General features: G+C 37.3%; 2 protein-coding genes across 3 annotated transcripts; one reads left to right on the forward strand and one right to left on the reverse strand.

The window, feature by feature from the left end:
- The first annotated feature begins 2,503 nt into the window (after positions 1 to 2,503).
- LOC109218966 (DNA helicase INO80) lies at positions 2,504 to 12,149 on the forward strand. 2 transcript variants are annotated; one of them, XM_019383367.1, is made up of 14 exons: positions 2,504 to 2,588; positions 3,844 to 3,969; positions 5,255 to 5,416; positions 5,502 to 5,559; positions 6,051 to 6,281; positions 6,417 to 6,563; positions 7,952 to 8,509; positions 8,595 to 8,852; positions 8,960 to 9,067; positions 9,893 to 9,987; positions 10,062 to 10,218; positions 10,663 to 10,860; positions 10,997 to 11,152; positions 11,394 to 12,149. In XM_019383367.1, exons 1-14 carry the CDS (start codon positions 2,545 to 2,547, stop codon positions 11,712 to 11,714), a joined length of 2,619 nt encoding a protein of 872 aa, XP_019238912.1. In that variant the 5' UTR covers positions 2,504 to 2,544; the 3' UTR covers positions 11,715 to 12,149. The 2 variants fall into 2 exon arrangements, with proteins under 2 accessions (XP_019238912.1, XP_019238913.1); XM_019383368.1 differs by having other exon boundaries at positions 11,000 to 11,152.
- A 528-nt stretch (positions 12,150 to 12,677) lies between these two features.
- On the reverse strand, positions 12,678 to 18,524 carry LOC109218969 (S-formylglutathione hydrolase). Its single transcript, XM_019383371.1, has 7 exons — positions 18,190 to 18,524; positions 17,116 to 17,233; positions 15,615 to 15,662; positions 14,712 to 14,908; positions 14,431 to 14,529; positions 14,280 to 14,345; positions 12,678 to 13,218 (listed from the first exon to the last, which is right to left on the reverse strand). The coding sequence occupies exons 1-7, from the start codon at positions 18,334 to 18,336 to the stop codon at positions 13,039 to 13,041; spliced, it is 855 nt and encodes a 284-aa protein (XP_019238916.1). The 5' UTR covers positions 18,337 to 18,524; the 3' UTR covers positions 12,678 to 13,038.
- Between the last annotated feature and the right edge of the window lie 2,367 nt (positions 18,525 to 20,891).

Below are 20,891 nucleotides of genomic sequence, written 5' to 3' on the forward strand. Positions count from 1 at the left end.
TGGGATCAGGCTGCGCGCCGCAGCAGTATTATATTGATATTGATATGAGGCTTAGGGCCTAATGGATGCCACGAGATGGCTTGATATTGCGCTTGGGCCGTAAGGGGCCCCTCCCGGAGTCTGCACACCCCAGTGAGCGCCGTCGACGATAAATAAATGGAGCGGTTGCACGCCGCAGCGGGTACTAGAGAGTACCGTACTATTTGTTGCATGTCTTAATTGATTGTCATTCATTTACTTATCTGTTGCAGCATCATTGTTTTCATTGGTTTATTGAGTTGACATTATCTGGATTAAACTGCTGTAATTATAACTTACATTGTGCCTATCCAGGATTTCTTACTCTCAGCCTTTATTTATGTTTATTACTCTCTTGGTTGAAAGTACTCACATTACTCCCTGCACCTTGTGTGCAGATCTAGGTGCACCCGCTGAGGCTGAGTGAGGATTTCTCTGCCGAGCATCATATCTGGGAGCATCAAGGTAGCTGCATGACGTCCGCAGTCCTGATCTTCCCATCTGACCTATTTGCTTTATTTTCGCATTTCTTTAGAGCAATATGTAGTAGGTTGACACCCGTGTATTAGAGGCTCAGACTTGTGACACCGGATTCTTCGGGTTGTGTAGTAGTATTTCTACTTGGGTTTTCCGCATGTTTTAATTATATTTCAGAGTTTCAGTATTATGACTTAGTAATTATTTGTGTTAATTGAATCATGAACTGTATAACAAGGGTTAAGGTTGTTGAATTGGTCGGGCTTTCCTAGCAGTGTGTTGGGCGCCATCACGACCGAGGTTGGGGTCGTGACAAGTTGGTATCAGAGCCTAGGTTACTTGGTCTCGCGAGTCATGAGCCGGTTTAGTAGAGTCTCGTGGATCGGTACGGAGACGTCTGTACTTATCCTCGAGAGACTGCAGAACCTTTAGGAAAACTTCACATTCTTGAATTCTTATCGTGCGTCCTTGATTCAGCTTGAAAAGAAACTCTTGAAATTCCTTCCACGTGTTCGTACGTGCGCATGAGCGCTCAGTATCAGATGTGCCTTGATGGCTTGTGATTCCCCGATCGAGGGGCGAGATGTAATCTTTGTGAGTTTATGTTGGGCCAGTCTGGAGGACTTGAGGCCGGATCTTTTCCTATGGCTTGAGCACCGAGGTGCTGATTGTGTGAGCAAGTGTTTCGAACTTATATGTTCGGCATTGCCCCTATTAGTGGGAGTGACGGCTGGTTAGCTACGTGGTGAGTATGTTAGTGTTGCAAGGTGCATCTATGTGACTTGGAGGTGATGAGGAAGGCCTACTGGATGATAGAAGAACTATTAGGTGTTTGAATTCCATTGCAATTCGAGGTATAGCCTGAGTTATGGGCGCGTGAAGAATCTTTTCATGTTTCCAGTTGAGAGTGAAGTAAAAATTTTATGTTGCGGTATGAGTTCAGACTCAGGAAGACTAAGCGACTGCGTACAGTTTAGGACGGTGGAAGGTATACAGAAATGGTAGTTGGAGGCAAAGCAGGTGGGTCTCCTGCGGAGTGTTCTAAAGTTGTGTGATCCTTATGTTATCTATTAGAAGATCTCATTTACAAGTGAAGAAAATGTGTTGACATCTAAATTGGATCGCCTAGAGAGTGGGCTTAGCTGTTGTGTGAGTGAATGCGAGATTTGCAGAAGAGTTAGAAAAAAATTCTAGATGATTTGTGTTTCCACAAGCTTATGAAGGATTGAGTTTAATCTCACTATGGTATTAAGGCATCAATGGAGTATGTGCGTTATGAGTTGTTGGGAGTGTTTTGATCTGTGGCTTCGAGCCAAGTTGGGGAGTTTGCTATTGATTAGCTAATTGTACGGTTATGTGCCATGTTGGTTCCGGTTTGAGGCATGCTGGCGAATTAGTTCCGGTTGCGGAAATTGAGCCGAGGATGGCACGAGTGAAGCAAAATTTTGACAAAGGTTATATGGTGCTTCGTAGATGTGTGAGAATCACAGGATGTCTTAAGCTGTTGTTGGTAAAGAATGCTCGGTGCATGGAGCAGGAAGATGTTTGTTTGTATTGGGATGAGGTCATATCCTGCGGTGTCAGAGTGCTGATGAGGCACGGGTGGTTATGTTCGTTTGATCAGGTGAATTGCACTTTGAATAAGAAGTAAATGACTCTCGAGAATGATTTTAATGTGTTCAAGATTCTACATGTAACAATCAGGTGTCTTAAGGTTGTGTATGTGGTTAGAGACTGTGTTTTCATTGGAAAAGGTCAAGACTTGTGGTATTTTTATGTTAATTATGGGATTCTATGTATCAGTATCTAGAAAGTAAAGGTAACGGATTTAGATTCGCAGGAAGTTCTTCAGAGTAAAGTATTTTGGAATGTGGTATTTCTGGGAATATTTGAGAGAGGATTCAGTGGCTTATGGGTCTTAGACAGTGTGGTCTTGTGCTTGGGTCTCGTGTAGTGAGCCTGGGTTGAGGAACTGTGGTGCTATAGCAAGGGGGAATATCANGCCCTGATCTAAAAACTCTTCCATATTGGGGAGGGTTACAAGAGCGAATGGTACTTCGGAAGAATATTAACCCAAAACGTCTATATCGACGGTAATTTCATTTGGCTTTGGTTATTACTATACATAATACAGGAGTAGTGGACTTGCCTACACTTTTGGTTCTTTCATGTCTCCCTCATTTCTTGAATTTGCTTTCTCTTTTTGATGAGGCAATATCATTATGGCATCAAGTAGATCCAAATAGCACAAAAGATAGTAAATTCAAAAGTGTGTTTGTTAGCTCCATAATGAGTTCTTGGAAAGTTAGTAGGTCCGTCAGGAAGATCTGGAAAGTGATTCCCTGCCTGTATTTTTTGGTGTATCTGGACAGAAAGGAATTGAAGATGGTTTTGATGGAATATTAACTCCTAATCCACACTCTCAAGGCTAATTGTCTTTTATTTTTATATAGCTGGAGTAATCTCTTTCCTGTAAACTCCACTGATAAGTTTTTGGATGAGGCAATATCATTAGTGGCATCAAGTAGATCCATCTATTACCAAATCTCATTTTCCTTAGCATTGTGATGAGGAATTGCCAGTTGAGTTGATCAAAGGCCTTCTCTATGTCCAACTTACATAGGATGCCTGATTCCCCTCTCTTCAGTTTCCAGTCAAGAACTTCGTTGGCAATTAAGGCTGCATCTGTGATTTGCCTGCCTTTGATGAAGGCATTTTGAAGTCCAGAAATAAGTTTCCTAATCACTTTTTTCAATCTTTCAGCCAGTAACTTTGCAGCTATTTTAAAGATACTTCCGATTAGGCTGATTGGTCTATAATCCTTTAGCTGAATTTGCTATTCTTTTCTTGTTCATTGACATTCTTGCTTGGTAAGGCACTTTTAATTTGATGATGAATATTGATGAGGCAAATATTGCTTCATAAAACTGAGCTGCTTGAAGCATCAAAGTCAATCATAGGTTAGATGATGGCTTTTGGCTTGGGCACCTAGGAATATGGCAGTATGACCAGTATAGCAAAGAAAGGGTGGGATGGTTTGGGGGATGGGGAGGCGGAGGGTATCAAATAAATGTCAAGAAGTCTGAGTTAATTAAATTTTTTAATCAAAGTTGTTAGTCAGAAGAATGAGCAACTGCTTAAACACGGGGAGGCCTGAGATCCTGATTTTGTAAAAATCCAATGGAATTTTTGGTGAACCAAGCTTATCTCGGTATTGAATTGCCAATGCAGTTGGTAATGAAGTTGATAATTATATCTGAATTATAAAAAGCATTTCTTGTGCAGTGCAACCTCAATTGTTAGCATTTTGTTCCTCTTCTTGGTTATTTAACCAGACTTTGATTTCAGGGATGCTGGATTCCATATTCTCATTACCAGTTATCAACTGCTAGTCTCTGATGAGAAATACTTCAGACGTGTCAAATGGCAATATATGGTGCTGGATGAAGCTCAGGCAATCAAAAGCGCAAACAGGTCTGTGGTCCAGCCTTGAAAACCTTGTCCTACTGTTTGGTTTAACCACATTAATAAGATCATTTACTGGAATGTGGTGGAAGCTAAAGCGTCTAAGCAATTCCTTGTTGAGTACCAGGACCTTGCTTTCTAGTTGCTAGCAAACTTATTCAAAGTATTATTCTCGTTGGAAAGCTCACTAGTTACTGGGAACAACAACATATCACTTTGATTTCCTTGTAAAGCCAAAACATGCTGAACTCTATCTTCAATTATCTGAAAAACTTCTGGTCTGAGCTCAGAGCTGGTTTGCTAAAACTTGCACAATAAACGATTCTTTTTATAGTATATGGAGTCTTGTGGTAATGCTTCATGCTGAAGAAAATCATATACAACAGCTTTGCGTTTTCTCTTTCGCTCATATGATTCAGTGTCCATATCATGTGATTGCACAGGTTATAAGTTGATCAACTTTTAATAAGATCTGAGTTGAATGTGTAATCATTACCCGTGCAAAAGAATATCAAAAAATAACTATACCTTAACTAACCAAAATTACAAGCTCGGAAGCAGATATGCACATGCTATGGAACTACTGCCATTAGACCATAATAATATTTTTTGGATTACTTTAGGTTTTTTTTGTCTTGTCTTTTTGTTTTCTAGTTTTAGAAATCTTACTGCTTGGAATTGACTTAATGAGTTTCAATTGCTTTCCATGCCTGTGGATATACAAATATTTTGTTTTTTCCATCTATAATATTGGAGCATAGATACAAGAGCTGTTTTTCAGGTACTCTTTTATTGATTACCCGTGTCAAATAAGCATTAGTAAGAATCAACAGGGGATGAAAATGATGACAGGAACCTAACCCTCAGGGGTTGGCCTGGTGGCAATAGACTTGAGCCTTGGGGTTTGCTCCCTTTCAAGGTCTCAAGTTCGAAACCCACTGGGTGCAAACAATTTCTGAGGGCCATCGGACTGGGTAAAACCTGAATTAACCGTGGTGCACTTGCGGGAAACTCCTTGCCGAGGCCTGTGCACCCCCGGGATTAGTCGGGGCTCTTAGAGACTCGGACACCCGGTGCAAATCAAAAAAAAAAAAAATGATGACAGGAACCTCAAATACTGATTTAACTTTCATTTCTCAAATGCCACAATTTAAAACACTGGCACATTTATTTATTCATTTAAGTTTGTGCATCCATGTATCTTGTTGCACCTGTTGAATAATCTGAATAAGGCAACAAGTTGTTGATCATAACTTCTCACTCTCATTTGATCTTGTTGTGCTCTGGTTGACAGTATACGATGGAAGACATTATTGAGTTTCAATTGTCGAAACCGTTTGCTTCTGACTGGTACTCCAGTTCAAAATAACATGGCTGAGCTCTGGGCGCTCCTCCACTTTATTATGCCTACTTTATTTGATAGCCACGAACAATTCAACGAATGGTTTTCAAAAGGGTATGTATGTTTCAGTGTAAGGTGTTTCTTGCTTTAATGTATCAGTTGTCCATCCTGGTGATAATTCTTTGTGCTTTCTGATCAGAATTGAGAACCACGCAGAGCATGGTGGAACATTGAACGAGCACCAGCTCAGCCGACTGGTGAGGGATCTTTGCTTTGTAGTTGTTTATGACAATCCAATATTCTAAGATACAGCTGCCTTATGACCTACAACAATTCAATTTCTTTCTGAAGAATGTTTCCTGTCATTTTGACTTAACTAAAAATAGACATATAGTACACATTGTCATCTTTATATTTAGTTTGTCAAGAACAATCCATGAACTCTTTTATAAGTTTCTTTTATTTGCATATTCTCATCTTGTATATTTCTGGTGTCAAGAACATCGCTCTAGTAATTAGTTAGAAGAAACATCCTTGTTATGTGGTTATTGTTGTTATTCATGGATGTCAATCTTATCTGGAGTTTTTTGGATGGTAATTCATCAAATCCTGTCATAATATCTCCATCTTTCTTCTCTCTGTTAATCTGAATAATATTAGTATATCTTCTTAGGTAAAGTCTAATATCTTCTTAGGTAACTAGACTTTCCTTCTTGATGGATTTCTCTTTTCTGAATCTTCTGAACAGCATGCCATTTTAAAACCCTTCATGCTGCGACGGGTTAAAAAGGATGTGGTTTCTGAGTTGACTGGGAAAACTGAAATCACAGTGCACTGTAAGTTGAGTTCTCGCCAGCAGGCATTTTATCGAGCAATAAAAGACAAGATATCCCTTGCTGAGTTGTTTGATAGCAGCCGTGGGCATCTCAATGAGAAGAAAATTCTAAACCTGATGAATATTGTTATCCAGCTAAGGAAGGTGATTGATCTCTTTCTTTACTGCTCTTTCGTGTTGCATCACCTGATAATTTTATGGTGGACCTTCCATAGTAGTGTTATTTTTTCCAAAGTTTTTTCACCAAGTGCTTTTATTTCTCTTGTTGGAAAATGCCAGGTGTGCAACCATCCAGAGCTGTTTGAGAGAAATGAAGGAACTTCTTACTTCTATTTTGGAGAGGTTCCAAACTCACTTTTACCTCCTCCCTTCGGGGAACTGGAGGATGTATTCTATTCTGGCGGTCGAAGTGCTGTTACATACCAGGTACTCCTTAGATCTCTTTATGCTTCTTGTTTGGTATTATTAGTTTATATGTACACAGAAAACTGCCTGATTCAATGCAGTCATTTAATGGCATAGTGCATAGACAGCCCCTTGAACTTGTCAAAAAAATTCATTTATACACCTCGAGTGTGACCTATTGAACACTTAACCTATGTGCAAAATGTACCTATCAAACACAATATTAACAGTCTCCAGGCACGTGAAACTCAAATGCAGATGACATGGAGATTAAACAAATGAGACGATGAAAAGTGGAATTGAGACCAAATAATAATCCAAAAAAGGGAACTATCCTAGCTGGATTGTTTACCGCAATAAAAAAACCTTTCAGATTGCTACAACCTCCCCCCTGTCACTCTTCATCCACCATCATGCCGGCACTACTTTTCCTACCTCACCGTCGTTCTACCACCTGGAACTGCGGCATCAACTTCCTTGTTGAGAGAGCTGCTTGGAACACTATTTTCTGCAGATAATTTGACAAGACATATCAGCTGGTATTTTTTATGTGAAGGAGTGGTGAAGATGGTTAATCGTTACTCATTTCTCTGTAACATAGCAACACAGCTATGGACTTTTTGAGATTCTCTTTGGTGCTAACAATACAATGTCTAGGACTGTTTTTTTTTTTTGATGAAGTAAGGTGTTCCATTAAAAAAGCATCAAGAAGATGCATAGTCTAAGACTGTTGTTTAACTCTTCAATGCTGGAAGGGGAAGGGCAGAGGTTAAAATGTAATCCCATAGGCTGTTATGCGGACAATGTGGAGAGAACCAAATCGAAGGCCATGTGATGGAATAAGAAATTACTTGATCAGATTTATGCTATTGTGCTTTTTGTACACTTCTGGATTACACTAGAGATAATGCATAGGTGGCTGGTTGGATTATGTTGATTGGAGCGTCAGTCTACAGTTCTATTTACCTCTTTCTACTCCCTATTCGCTTACTGTCAATAAAATTCACTTATCTACAGAAAAATAGAAGATTATGTAGAAACTATCACAAAAGAACGCGAAGAACAAGTTATTGTTTACCCTGGAGCTCAATTTTACTAGAACATGTCAAGTAAATCCAATTTTATGAATTGAATCGACTAGAGCCAGTTCAGCAAGATTATGTAGAAACTATCACAAAAGAACGCGAAGAACAAGTTATTGTTTACTCTGGAGCTCAATTTTACTAGAACATGTCAAGTAAATCCAAATTTATAAATTGAATCGACTAGAGCCAGTTCAGCAAGATGATTCTTGCTGATATTCCTCAATATATGCATGTGGAAACGGTGAAATGTTGGCTAAGTAGGACTTCTTAATAATCAGGAAATTTCATGCTTATTGAACTTACTCTTCGTATAAATCCCTTCAGATACCAAAGCTGGTTTACCGGGAAGCTCTCAGATCGAGCATGCTTCACTCAACTATGGCCCAAGGTGTAAGAAAAGAATTATTTGATAAGTACTTTAACATATATTCTCCGGAGAATATTCACCGCTCGATACTGCAAGAAGTACACAAGTCAGATGTTGGCTATATACGGAGCGGAACATTTGGTTTTACTCGGTTAATTGATATGTCACCTATGGAGGTTTCATTTTCGGCAACTGGTTCTTTCTTGGAAAAATTGTTATTCTCAATTGTGAGAAGCAACCGACAATTTTCAGATGAAGTTTTGGACTTGCTGATGGAGTCTGAGGATGATGATCCCTATTTTAGTCACCTTGGACGGGACAAAGTAAGAGCAGTGACACGAATGTTATTGCTTCCATCTAGGAAAGGAACAGATTTATTAAGAACAAGACTTGCCACAGGTCCTGGTGATGCACCATTTGAAGCTTTGGTCATGGAACATCAGGATAGGCTTTTATCTAATGTTAATCTCTTACATTCCATATACTCCTTCATTCCTAGAACAAGAGCACCCCCTGTAAGTGGTATTACATTGTTTGCTCTTACTTTGTGCTCTCCATGCATAAGCAATTGGTTACTAATCTACCAGATGTATCTTGTAGATAAATGCTCATTGCTCGGATAGAAATTTTGCTTACAAAATGCTCGAGGAACTACACCATCCATGGATTAAGAGGTTGTTGGTTGGGTTTGCACGCACATCAGAATATAATGGTCCTAGGAAGCCAGGTGTCACACACCATTTAATACAAGAGATAGACTCTGAATTACCTGTCTCACAACCTGCTCTTCAGCTTACATACAAAATATTCGGGTCATGTCCACCTGTGCAACCATTTGACCCTGCAAAGATGCTAACAGTATGCTATCTTTTCCATTGATGTGTTCCTTCTCTTTTCCTTTCCTCTTTAATACATCTATGTGCCTTTAAGCACATACAGTATCTAAATGTCCTATGTAATTACAGGACTCAGGGAAGCTTCAAACACTTGACATACTATTAAAGCGCTTGCGGGCAGGGAATCACCGTGTTCTTCTCTTTGCACAAATGACAAAAATGTTGGATATTATAGAGGTATTTGAATCTTTCTGCTGCTCCTTGGCGGTTTAGATTTGTCTTTTTGTAATGCTATGATGCTAGTAGCAGTGGCAGTTTCTCTGCCTGTGCAACTGTATGTTTGTATTTGGTTTTAGCTTTGGAGAGTTGAAAAGAGTGAGACTCTGAGGGAAAGCAAGTTTACTGGTAGTCTTAGCCATGATGCTTTGGTTCACTAACCATTGCTGGTATAAATGCAAAATGCAGCTTGCATGTAAAACTTTTGTGAAGCTATTAAATTGATCGAAAATAACCATGTGTTGCTAAATTAAGCACTGCTATAATGTTTGTCATGTAGTATCTTTTCCCGTGTTTTGGTGCTTTATAGTACAGGTTCTCTTCCGCCATCAATGCGTGGGAGAGGCTTGTAGCTCATCTTGGAATAACTGTTTGATAACAGATACTTAGACCCGCCCATGCATAAACAATGAGTTCTGAGTGTCGCTTTCTTTTGACGTCCTAACTCCTACCAAGCTTAGGTTAGATTGAATCATGGAGTAGTTTCCTGAGCATACTATGTGAAGCTAAGCATACAACAATAATAACAACATTAATAACTATGCTTTATGCTTCGTAGTTCTTATTATATGAAGTTATACGAAGCTGTTATTGAGACTCCTGTATTGGTTCCTCTATTTGCTACATTCGTCTTATAATGGACTCAGTTTGCAAAGACCAGAGTATGTTTTCTACTGCAACATAACCCCATTACTAGGAAAGTTTTCATTTGTAATGGATCTAAAATTGCAAGGATAAAGAAACTCTTCACTTGTGAGATTGCTAATATTTTCACTTGTTTTGCAGGACTACATGCACTACAGGAAATATAAGTACTTGAGGCTTGATGGATCTTCCACTATAATGGATAGACGAGACATGGTCAAAGATTTCCAGCATCGGTATGTTTTGAATTCGAAGGAACTTATAATCCGTTTTTTTATATTTGTACTGAGTAATGTTGATTTCCTTGTAGGAGCGACATTTTTGTGTTCTTGCTGAGCACAAGAGCAGGGGGCCTTGGTATCAACTTGACAGCTGCTGACACAGTCATCTTCTATGAGAGTGACTGGAATCCAACTTTAGATTTACAGGCAATGGATAGAGCTCATAGGCTGGGTCAAACTAAGGATGTAGGTTTTCCACTTCTACATTTTCTTTTTTGGACCATGAAGCTCTATTTCTAAAGATAACGATATCTTGTCTTCTTTTCCTGGTCATTGCTGCTTTTAGAAGAAATCGTAAAGGATGATTAAGAACTTGTTTGCATCTAAGATAATCCAGTTTAGCTAATCAGTTAGTTTATGCAGAAAAGTTCCGGTAGTGGATGCACCGGCATTTCTTTTATCAGACATTAAAATGAGCAATAAAAAAGTTCCACCTATCATTATCTTCAGAGGTCACTTTCTTGCCGATAGTGTTTCTCTTATACCTTTTCCATGTATTCGATATTCCTTCTTTTTTTCTGATTGTTGTATCACATTTTCCTGGTGAAACGGCACTATAATATTTGCAAATGGCCCCTCTCGTCTTGTGATCATGTTTTTCTATGTAAAGAGGTATTATTTCACTTGCAGGTTACTGTTTATCGCTTAATCTGTAAAGAGACGGTTGAAGAGAAAATTCTGCAGAGAGCTAGTCAGAAGAATACCGTGCAACAGCTTGTCATGACAGGAGGACATGTTCAGGGTGACCTTTTGGCTCCAGAAGATGTCGTCTCTTTGCTGATTGATGATAAACAATTGGAGCAGAAACTGAAGGAAATTCCTCTTCAGGTGAGATATTAGAATAGTGTTCGGAATCTCCTTATGATAATTAGTTCTCCTACTTCCCTTTTATCCAACCCCCTCCCCTCCCTTTTTTCAGCTTATTTCTTGTTTCTAGTTGAGCAATATGGTGTTGGATCATTAGCAGGCTAAAGAAAGACAAAAGAGGAAAGGTGGCACCAAAGGCATACGAATTGGTGCTGATGGTGATGCATCATTAGAAGATCTTACAAACGGTGAATCTGTTGGGAATGGGGATGACACTCTTGATCCTGGGAAAGCAAAATCAAGTAGTAAAAAGGTGATGACTTCTCAGATGCAAATATTGTTTCTGATATTGACCTTTTCACGGACTTAGGTTGTCTAGTTACTCTTTCCTGCATTAAAGTTACCTCCCGATTTATAGTTGCTGCATATAATGGCTAAGTTATACTTGTACACTCGTTTCAAAATAATTGCCTTAGCTTCTTCTTGTTGCACAATGAACAAGCTCAACTGTATAGTACAATTTTCAATTTGACTTGATTCATAATTATGTGCAGAGGAAAGGTTCCACCGACAAACAAACCCCAAAATCGAGGCCTCAAAAGAATCCGAAAAATCTTGAATCATTATCACCCAACTCACTGATGGAAGATGATATAGATGGCTCCCTACAAAACATTGACATGCAACAAAGGCCAAAAAGACTGAAGAGGCCAACTAAGAGTGTCAACGAGAACCTTGAACCAGCATTTACTGCCACCCCTCCTATGAACCGAGAGGGGAACCATAACTATTCTTTGTCAGATATCAGCACCAGTGGTGGGAGAGCAGGAGCTGAGGAAGAAGCAGTAAGACATAATAATCTGTTAGCTGGCTGATAGTACGACAAATGTCTTATTTTTTGTTGAGGTACCGACTCTTTCTTCCCTGAGGGATTCAAGTGCAGGCTTGGACAGCAGAAACTTGTTCTGCTGGAAAAACGCAGTAGCAGAATGAGGAAGTGCAGAATTGTATATTGGTTGTACAGAATATTCATAGGACTCCGAGCACGAGACTTCTTGGCTGCTATACTTGAAGCATGGTGATGTACAGTAGGCACTCATTTGTACTTTTTTTTTGTTAAATAGTAAAAGTTAATGTAATCAGCCAATAGTTGGCAAAATTTTCTCCTGGAGGAGATATTTTTGTTGACAATGTAATCACAAGAAATGATCTTATAGAGCCATTAAAAGAAGAATTCTTGATGTTCATAGGGCTATAGTTGTAACCATTAGATTTGCTTCTTTAAGATGATATTGATCATCTATTGCATACTCATGCTTCTCATATGCACTGTGGTCATTATCATCACATTGCTCCAATTACTTAAACATTAAAAGCCAATGCTTTAACAATTTGTAACTCAAGCTAAATTTTTCGTGGAAGACTACTATGGGGGTTTTCCAGTTCTATTAGAAATATGATTTCCGTCCCGTGACCCGAATTCGAGAGATTTCTAGTTAAAAGAAGCTTTTACCATTTCATGACACCATTTAGTGGTGTTAGTAAATACTTACTTTTTTTGTTCCCCTAGAGTCCGTGTTAGATTGAAGTGATTCAAAATGTTATAAAATTTTGGTTGTAATAATTGCTAGAAAAAAAATGTATCCATATATTGACAAGCTGAACATAAAATTCCGTAGCAGCACCTAAGCATAAAACTAAGGAAAATTGAATCATAATAGACGGTAAGATCGAAAAAGATCTTATTCATACTCATTAGGTTGTTGACGCTTTTGCTAAAACTCGAGCAGTTTCTCGAAAAAAACGCACTTCAGATGGACTTTATGACTGAATCTTCATGAGAGTGGATGTTCTTGGACCACACCAAAATTTTAAAGCTTTAAGAGGAAGCTTATTGTCATGTTTCATTGATCTTGATGATGGATTTGCACTATTTGCAAAACTTGATAGACTTATACTACATCCTTAACTCTACTACATCTCACTGATGAGTCATAGCAAATGAAAAAACTGTAACAAGAGCAACGGGAAACACAGACACAGAATGTGATAGGAAATTCACACTTGTTTGATAGTACAACTCATTAAGTACCTCAACATACTTTCTGCCACACGAAAAGTGCACCACTATTAGCTTGCTTAAGTCGTCCCTCGTTACATTTCCAGAAAATCTTCAACAGAAGTAGAAGCTTAACCAAATCAAAGATTAAGGGCTTGGGCATGATGACGAATGTGATCATCAATGAAGGTGGCAATGAAATAGTAAGAGTGATCATAACCAGGTTGCAACCGCACCAGCAAAGGAACGCCAACCTTTCTGCATGCCTCCTCAAATTTATGTGGGAGCAATTGATCTTTTAAAAATTTGTCATCCTCTCCCTACATTATAAAAACAATCAGAAGTTCAAATAAATTGAGAAATATGTTAGGTCATATATTCATAGGAAATATAGGACGTATAGCGAGCTATCTAGGAACCATTCTATTCTACATTTGCAAGCAGAGACAACAACAACAAAAAACCCAGTGAGAATCCCACAAGTGGGGTCTGGGGAGGGTAGGATGTACGCATACCTTACCCGTCACCATTGATTATAATACATCAATGGTGTCCTTTTATTTGCCCTTCAGCAGTTCAAAATACAATGCTTTTCTTGGTGGAAGCAGCTAAAGTTGAATTTTGACAGCGCACACAGTTCCTTGTCACAAGTTCCCAACAATCAATTCTAATTCAAAATATACGAAATCATGAACCTAAACTTTTCTCCTATTTTCTCCACAAAGCAAACAGCTAAATATGTGTGGCACAACAAAGTAGTTATATCACCTCCAGACTTAGTAGTTCCATCTCTTATGGTCATGGGATTTTAAAGACCAAAAAGTGTTGGCGTGACAGGTGTCAGGACGTATCTCCTTAGCCTAAGCAGCTTTGGTCAGAGGACACTGTTAGAACTTAGAAACCTGGAAAGACATAGCTGAAAAATTGTCCTGTTAACTGTATCATATTATCACTAGCTGATAAATTTCACACTGGTCAAATGAGCATCCATTTTTAATCCAACACCATCAAGCTTCAGGTACGGCCAAATCTAAGCTCTCAAATTGTCACAATCTTAGCTGTTTTTGCAATAACAAGGATGAGCTACCAAGGGCTCTGTTTCTTCCGGTTGAAAGGCAACAACCAGATTAAAGCAAGAGAAGCTACATAGACGTGGAAGACCTTTCTTTTTTCAATAGACTTGTAAAGGTGGAAGACCTCCACGCAACAGAATTGAGCAAGATGCTATCCCAGTTGTACTCATTAAAGCCTAAGACCAACTGCAGAAAGCTCATGTCCCTTGATAATATTGTAAATAGAAGATAGAGAGACATTTTAACAACAAACTACTCAAAGGCTCAATTCGAGAAAATCATCCGTTGTATTAGAGATTTAGCCGTACCTGATCAATAAGAATGGTAGCAGAGACATTGTTAAACCTTGATACAAGGCAGGTAGCATCATATTCCTGCATATTCAGAATTTAACATCCCAATAAGATGAAGACACATCAAGAATGTCTAGTTTTATGCAGTAAAACTTAAAGACCATACCTCCCAATCAGTTTTATTTTCACCCAAGTAGTTTGTGAAAGCCTTCAGGCCCCAGGGACAGTTAATCGGATTTGCAATAGGAGCAAAGGCAGATACTGACTGGAAAGAAAACAAGCAAAATGCTGCGTGTGAATGCTCACATGAATTCATATGGAAACTAAAGGTCTTAAGAAGCTTTAAATGTTCAAAATTTCAAACCTTAGGATTCAGCATCAAATAAAATCAGTCAGCTGCTGGCTAACATTCAGTTCATGTGTAGACATAATTTCACAGAGAACTACCTTATATTTATCCAGGTTTTTCAGGTAGACTGTCAGTGCTCCATGCCCACCCATAGAGTGACCGAAGATAGATGCCCGTGATGTATCAAGTTCTGGAAAGTTTTCAAGAAGAAGTGACGGCAATTCTTTGACCACATAGTCATACATCCTCCAGTTCTTCCATTTCTCTTGTGTAGCATTTAGATAGAAACCAGCACCTATTCCAAAAAATAAATTTGAACTTTCTCATACCAATTCAGCTTATGAAAACTCAGACAAAGCATCTCAGCTAAGAGTTATCATAAACTTAGATGGCACTGCAAATAACCCATTCCTTCTGAAAAAGTAATTCAAGTGTAAGAGAAATTAAGGGATAGTATGGTTGATCATATTTCCTGAATGGAGCATAACAGAACTTCAAAAGGAAATGTGAGGCACTTTTCTCTGAAGAAATTAGAATCCTTTATTCCCAGTGTTACACATAATCTTTAGTAAGTTAAGCTTCTTCCGGCTGCAAATGTCAAGTTCATATTGGGGAAAAGAGGACATCAGGAAAGACAGCAGTTCTTGTTAGTTTCTAGTAGTATTTTTTTTTTTTTTTGCTTTTTTTTACTTGAACTTTGGGAATTTTGGGGGGGGGGGGGGGGGGGTGGAAGATACAGGATATGGAAGCATATAAATCATATTGGTGGGAGTTCTAATATATGCGAACAAATCAAATTGTCCATATAACTATCCCCATTACTGATTCATCAATGGAAAATATATAGAGCAGACATGAAGAAACATATCATAAGGTAAGCCTTGAAACTCCCACATGGTCTGTGTGGTTGTCAGATGTCAAACCTAAGTTGCTCGGACACAGGTGCGGTTGTCTGACACGGGTGCAGACCTAGAGGTCGATAGCACATATTTTTCACATACCTACACCGAAGTCCCAGCTGTCTGACTCTCCTTCCACATTCAGGCCTCCTGTAATAAGAACAGGCAATACCCAGTTAGATTTATAGCCCATATGTACAAAAGTAAAAAATAAGAATAGCTTGATTAAAAAAATTACCATCACATAGCAGGCTAAGTTTCAGTTACACACACACATGCATGTATGAGAGCCTGCAGCCTAGTCACCTAACTCAAGATTTGCCTAGTTGACTAATAAGGTTTGACTGCAACAGGACTACATCCACTGCTCTGTGATTACATTACATAGTCTGCTGCTCAGGACAGTAAAATTCCAGCACATATGACTACATGGTGTATACTCAACAATCTACCCCTTGGGCCCCACCATCTAAACCAGGACGGTATGATCCCGTTCCTCACAAATGCAATTTCTTAACTAGCACAAAACGTAGGTCTCAAAGATCCAAATTTACATTACACCAATCGATTTTATCTGACTCATACTATAACACAAAATAAAATGATTTTCTCAATAGGATATGATTCCCTATTGACCTGTTCATCTAACAGCTTAGACGCAACAAGCAACAAATCTGGTCAAAGCACTACATCATTCTTAGGCATAAGCTCAGAACATCCATAATTAGACAAATATTTGTTCAACAATATCCAAGGTTCTTTTTTTTTTAAGAGAAATATGGGGAAAAGAAATAAACAATTTTTTAAAAGAGAAATAAGCACTTCTTTTGTAAAACTCCCAGTCCTCCCAGTTTATGTGGAAAGTTTAACTACAACGTTTTAAGAAAATCAAAAGGTGAAAAACGCCCAAAAAAGCCCAATGGGAATCAAGCAAAGAGCGGGAGACGGAGCACACACTCTAGGTCAAGTGCAGCTTATTGATGCTCCAATATGAACTTTAACATAACAAAAGTCAATTTTAATAGCAGGATAAAGGCATTACATTTTAAATAGAAGTAATGCTTCTGTTTTTTTTTCTTTTCGAGTATTCATGTATAGTCAAATTCTGTATTACCTTGACAAGCTTCAAGACATGTAATAACCAGGTAAGAACTTAAATTTGTATTCATTGACAATCACAAATAAAAGTATAGCATCATCTAAAAGATGTTAGCGTTAGAAAATGAATGACCTCTATCAAATAGTGATTTAGAGGGTGTTTGGATTGGCTTTTAAAAAGTAGCTTATAAGCTAAAAGCCAAAACACCACAAAAATAGAAAAGTGCTTAAAAGCCAATAAGCACTTAAAATAAGCCAATCCAAACACCCGCGTACACGGAGTCTTAAGTAGTTTTGAGTCAAAGGCAAGTCCAACTTAAAATTGACAGCCAAACCCTCTTCCAACCTAAATGAGTTCTTTACATATTTCTCAGATCAAATAAGGAAGTTACGCAAAAACTGATATGGCTAGAATAAACTTGAAATACACGCAACATCTCTAATGAATGAACATTCACCATACAGGCACAGAGGTTTTACAGTCAACATCATGAAAGAAGCTCACTTGGAGATGTATCAGGAACAATCAGCGCAACACCCTCACTTGAAGCAGCACGTTGAGCACCAGATTTAGCTATAAAGTTCTCGTCCGTGCAAGTTAAGCCAGAGAGCCAGTAAAGCACCTAAAAATTGGTGCAGCCATACAGCATCAGTAAACATAGCTAACCAGTAAGATTACACTCATAACCAACATAAAACAGGTCCATCAGTTAACATAGCACCACATAAAATAATTGCAAATACACTCCTACCACTTAACAAATGGAGAAAAACAAACATCAAACTGATACAATTGAATGGATCAAGAACACATTCAATCAATCAACAACGCCTCAATACAAGCTAGTTGGGGTCAGTCATATAAATCATTTTATAATCATTCTGTTCTATTTAAGCCCATTTGGCCCATTTCAGTCCAATTCTGAGCTAAATAACACACTAGCAAAAACCTTACTCCCTATGTCCCAATATATGCAACACACTTTCCTTCTTAGTCTATCCCAAAAGGAATGACACATTTCCATATTGAGAAACAATTTAACTTCAAAATTCACATTTTACAATTAAAAAGATGATTTATATCAACACATCTGTCTATAGCTTTTTTAGACTACAAGTTTAAAAAATCTTTCTTTTTTTCTTAAACTCAAAAACTGTCACAAAAATTTGGAAGAAGCACAAAAAACAAGAAAAAAGAACACACTAACAAAAGAATTCACTTGTAAGGTAACAAGAAGAGATCAATCAAAGACATTGACTAGGGAAACAAAGCAACAAAAAGACTAAGAATATAAAATTAAGAGCAATAAATTTTTGCAAGTAAAACCCATAAATCCTATAATTAATTAATGGGTAGTTAAAAGATGATTCTATTCAGCAAGAATTATCCTAGAGGTCAATCACATAAATCATTTACTATCATACTGTTCAATTCAGGCACATTTGACCCATTTTACTCCAATATTGAGCTAAAAAAAAAATGAAACTTTGCAACTAAAACCCATAAATCCAAAAGGGTTGTTAATAAATGGGTAATTTATAGATAATTCAAAAATGGATTAAAAGGTGGAAAACTTACAGGGAACTTGTGAGAAGGGGAAGCAGAAGGAGGGAAAAAGATGTGGAAATTCATAGAACAACCAAGTGTTGGGCTCAAGTGTTTATATCTCTTGTTGTAACCTCCAAACATCTTGGAGCTGCTGATTTCTGTAGGCTTAGTTTCCATTTTTACAGTTTAAGGAAGAAACTCAAATCTTTGTTGAAGATGAGCGAAATACGAACTGGACGTGTCACGAAGAATTCTCTAGGGTTGTACTGGACTAGTTATTTTCATGTTTTTTTTTGTTTTAATTTGCATCCTTTGGAAAATTAGAAGGGAAATAAATAAGATTTTTTTTATTTTTTTAATAATAAGGATGGAGGTGTTCATGCTAGTTTGTGTTATTTCACTGGGTAGCTTCACCTGCCATTAGCATAAGTATCAAATAATTGTGCTCACTTGACCATTGATCACACCATTAAGTACTACTAGAAACTCGATGATCGATAGTTGGAGTCTATTACTCAAATGGTCACTCAGCTATCCCAAATTATGTCCTAAAGTCATTTTTCTTTCATTTGTAACAACAAAATCACTGAACTATGCCTATTACACTCAGAAGGTCACTCAACTAGATTTTCCAAATTTTTGATTGCCAAATACCTATTTTACCCTCTAAATTATAAATATTTATCTTCTTTTTATTTTTTTAAATTTTTTAATATTATGATATTTCCTTTTTAATTTATATTATGGACTTACCTATAGAATAAATAAATTTTATAAATTAAAAAAATAAAAAGTATTTAAGTAGCATCTATAATGTTTGAATAACATAATAATGAGCATAGTAAAAAAATTAATTAGAATAATTTGTTCGTAATAATAATTTTAGTATTAACAACAAAAATTTAAAAATTTATTTACACAATTCAGGATTAAAGAAAATAAAGATTNACTTTGTGTCGTCAGAAAGTTGGTAGAAACATAATAATATAATTGAGCATAATTTTCAAGAATATATAATGTATATTATAAAAATAAATTTATTTAAATAACTATATTTTATATTACGTGCATGGAATATATATTTTACAACCTTTATTTTCTGTCATTTTGAATTATGTAAATAAATTTTTGAATTTTTTTTGTTAATACTAAAATTATTATTACGAACAAATTATTCTAATTAATTTTTTTTACCGTGCTCATTATTTTGTTATTCCAACGTTATAGATGCTTAAATAATTTTTATTTTAATAATATTTATTTATTCTATAGGTAAGTCCATAATATAAATTAAAAAGAAAAATTTATAATATTAAAAGTTAAAAAAATTAAAAAGAAGATAAATGTTTATAAATTAGAGGGTAAAATAGGTATTTGGCAATCCAAAATTTAGAAAATCTGGTTGAGTGACCTTCTGAGTGCAATAGGCATAGTTCAATGACTTTGTTGTTACAAACGAAAGAAAAGTGACTTTCGGCGATAATTTGTGATAGTTGAGTGACCATTTGAGTAATGGACTCTTGATAGTTGTTGGCTACTCTTAATCATCCTTTACTTAACTACAGAGTTTTGTCTGCTGTAGAGTTCGAACTCGTAATGTACATCTAACACATACATTATGTGTTGCGCTCTTGTTACTAGATTAAAACCTTTCGGGCTGGATGGAGATTTAGGCTGGCATGAATCTATCTACTAAAATTTTGCGGGCACATAAAAAAAGACCTAATGAACAATAGTCATCGCTTCGTTATGACCGTTCCTTATTATTTGGCATTTTAGGGTCATAAAACGGGACTTCAGGACGATTCTCATATTGTGTGCTATAGTCCATGACATCAGCATGAATTCAGGCGACCGTCTTCTAATATCATTAAATTTTGTGGGACCATATAAAATGACCTAATGAACAATAGTCGTATCTTCGCCATAACATTTTCTCGTTTTTTGGCATTTTAGAGCCATAAAACAGAAATTCAAGACGATCCCGAGATTTTCGTGTGCTATACTCCACGCCATGAATTCGGGCGACCGACTCCTAATCTCCTAAAATTTAATGGGCCTACCAAAAACTATCTAAGGAATAATAGTCATCGCTTTGCCATGACAGTTCCTAATTTTTTGGCGTTTTAGAGCCATAAAAGAGGAATTTAGTACGATCCCCGAATTTTAATATGCTATAGTCCACGCCATCTGCATGAATTCGGGCAACCGGCCGCGAATCTCCTAAAATTTTACAGGCTCATAAAAAATGACCTAATGAACAATTGTCATCGTTTCGCCATGACCGTTCCTCGTTTTTTGGCATTTTAGGACCATAAAACAGGAATTCAAGACGATTCTCGACTTTTCTTGTGCTGCCATCTGCATGAATTACGACAAGCGACCCTGAAACTCCAAAACTTTTATAGGCCCATAAAAAACGACCTAATGAACAATACACATCATATGCAAAGACCGTTTCTCGTATTTTTGTTTTTAGAGCCATAAAATAGGAATCTTGGACAATTCCTAACTTTTTGTGTGCTATAGTCCATACCATCTGCATGAATTCGGGCGACCAACTCCGAATCTCCTAAAATTTTGCGAGCCTATAAAAATAACCTAATGAACAATAATCATTGTTTCGCCCTAACCATTCCTATTTTTTGGAATTTTAGTGCCATAAACAGGAATTCCAAACGATTTTCAGATTTTCGAGCGACGGGATCCGAATCGCCTAAAATTTTGCGGGC

This window comes from Nicotiana attenuata, unplaced genomic scaffold (assembly GCF_001879085.1).
Source record: "Nicotiana attenuata strain UT unplaced genomic scaffold, NIATTr2, whole genome shotgun sequence".
NCBI lineage: Eukaryota > Viridiplantae > Streptophyta > Magnoliopsida > Solanales > Solanaceae > Nicotiana > Nicotiana attenuata.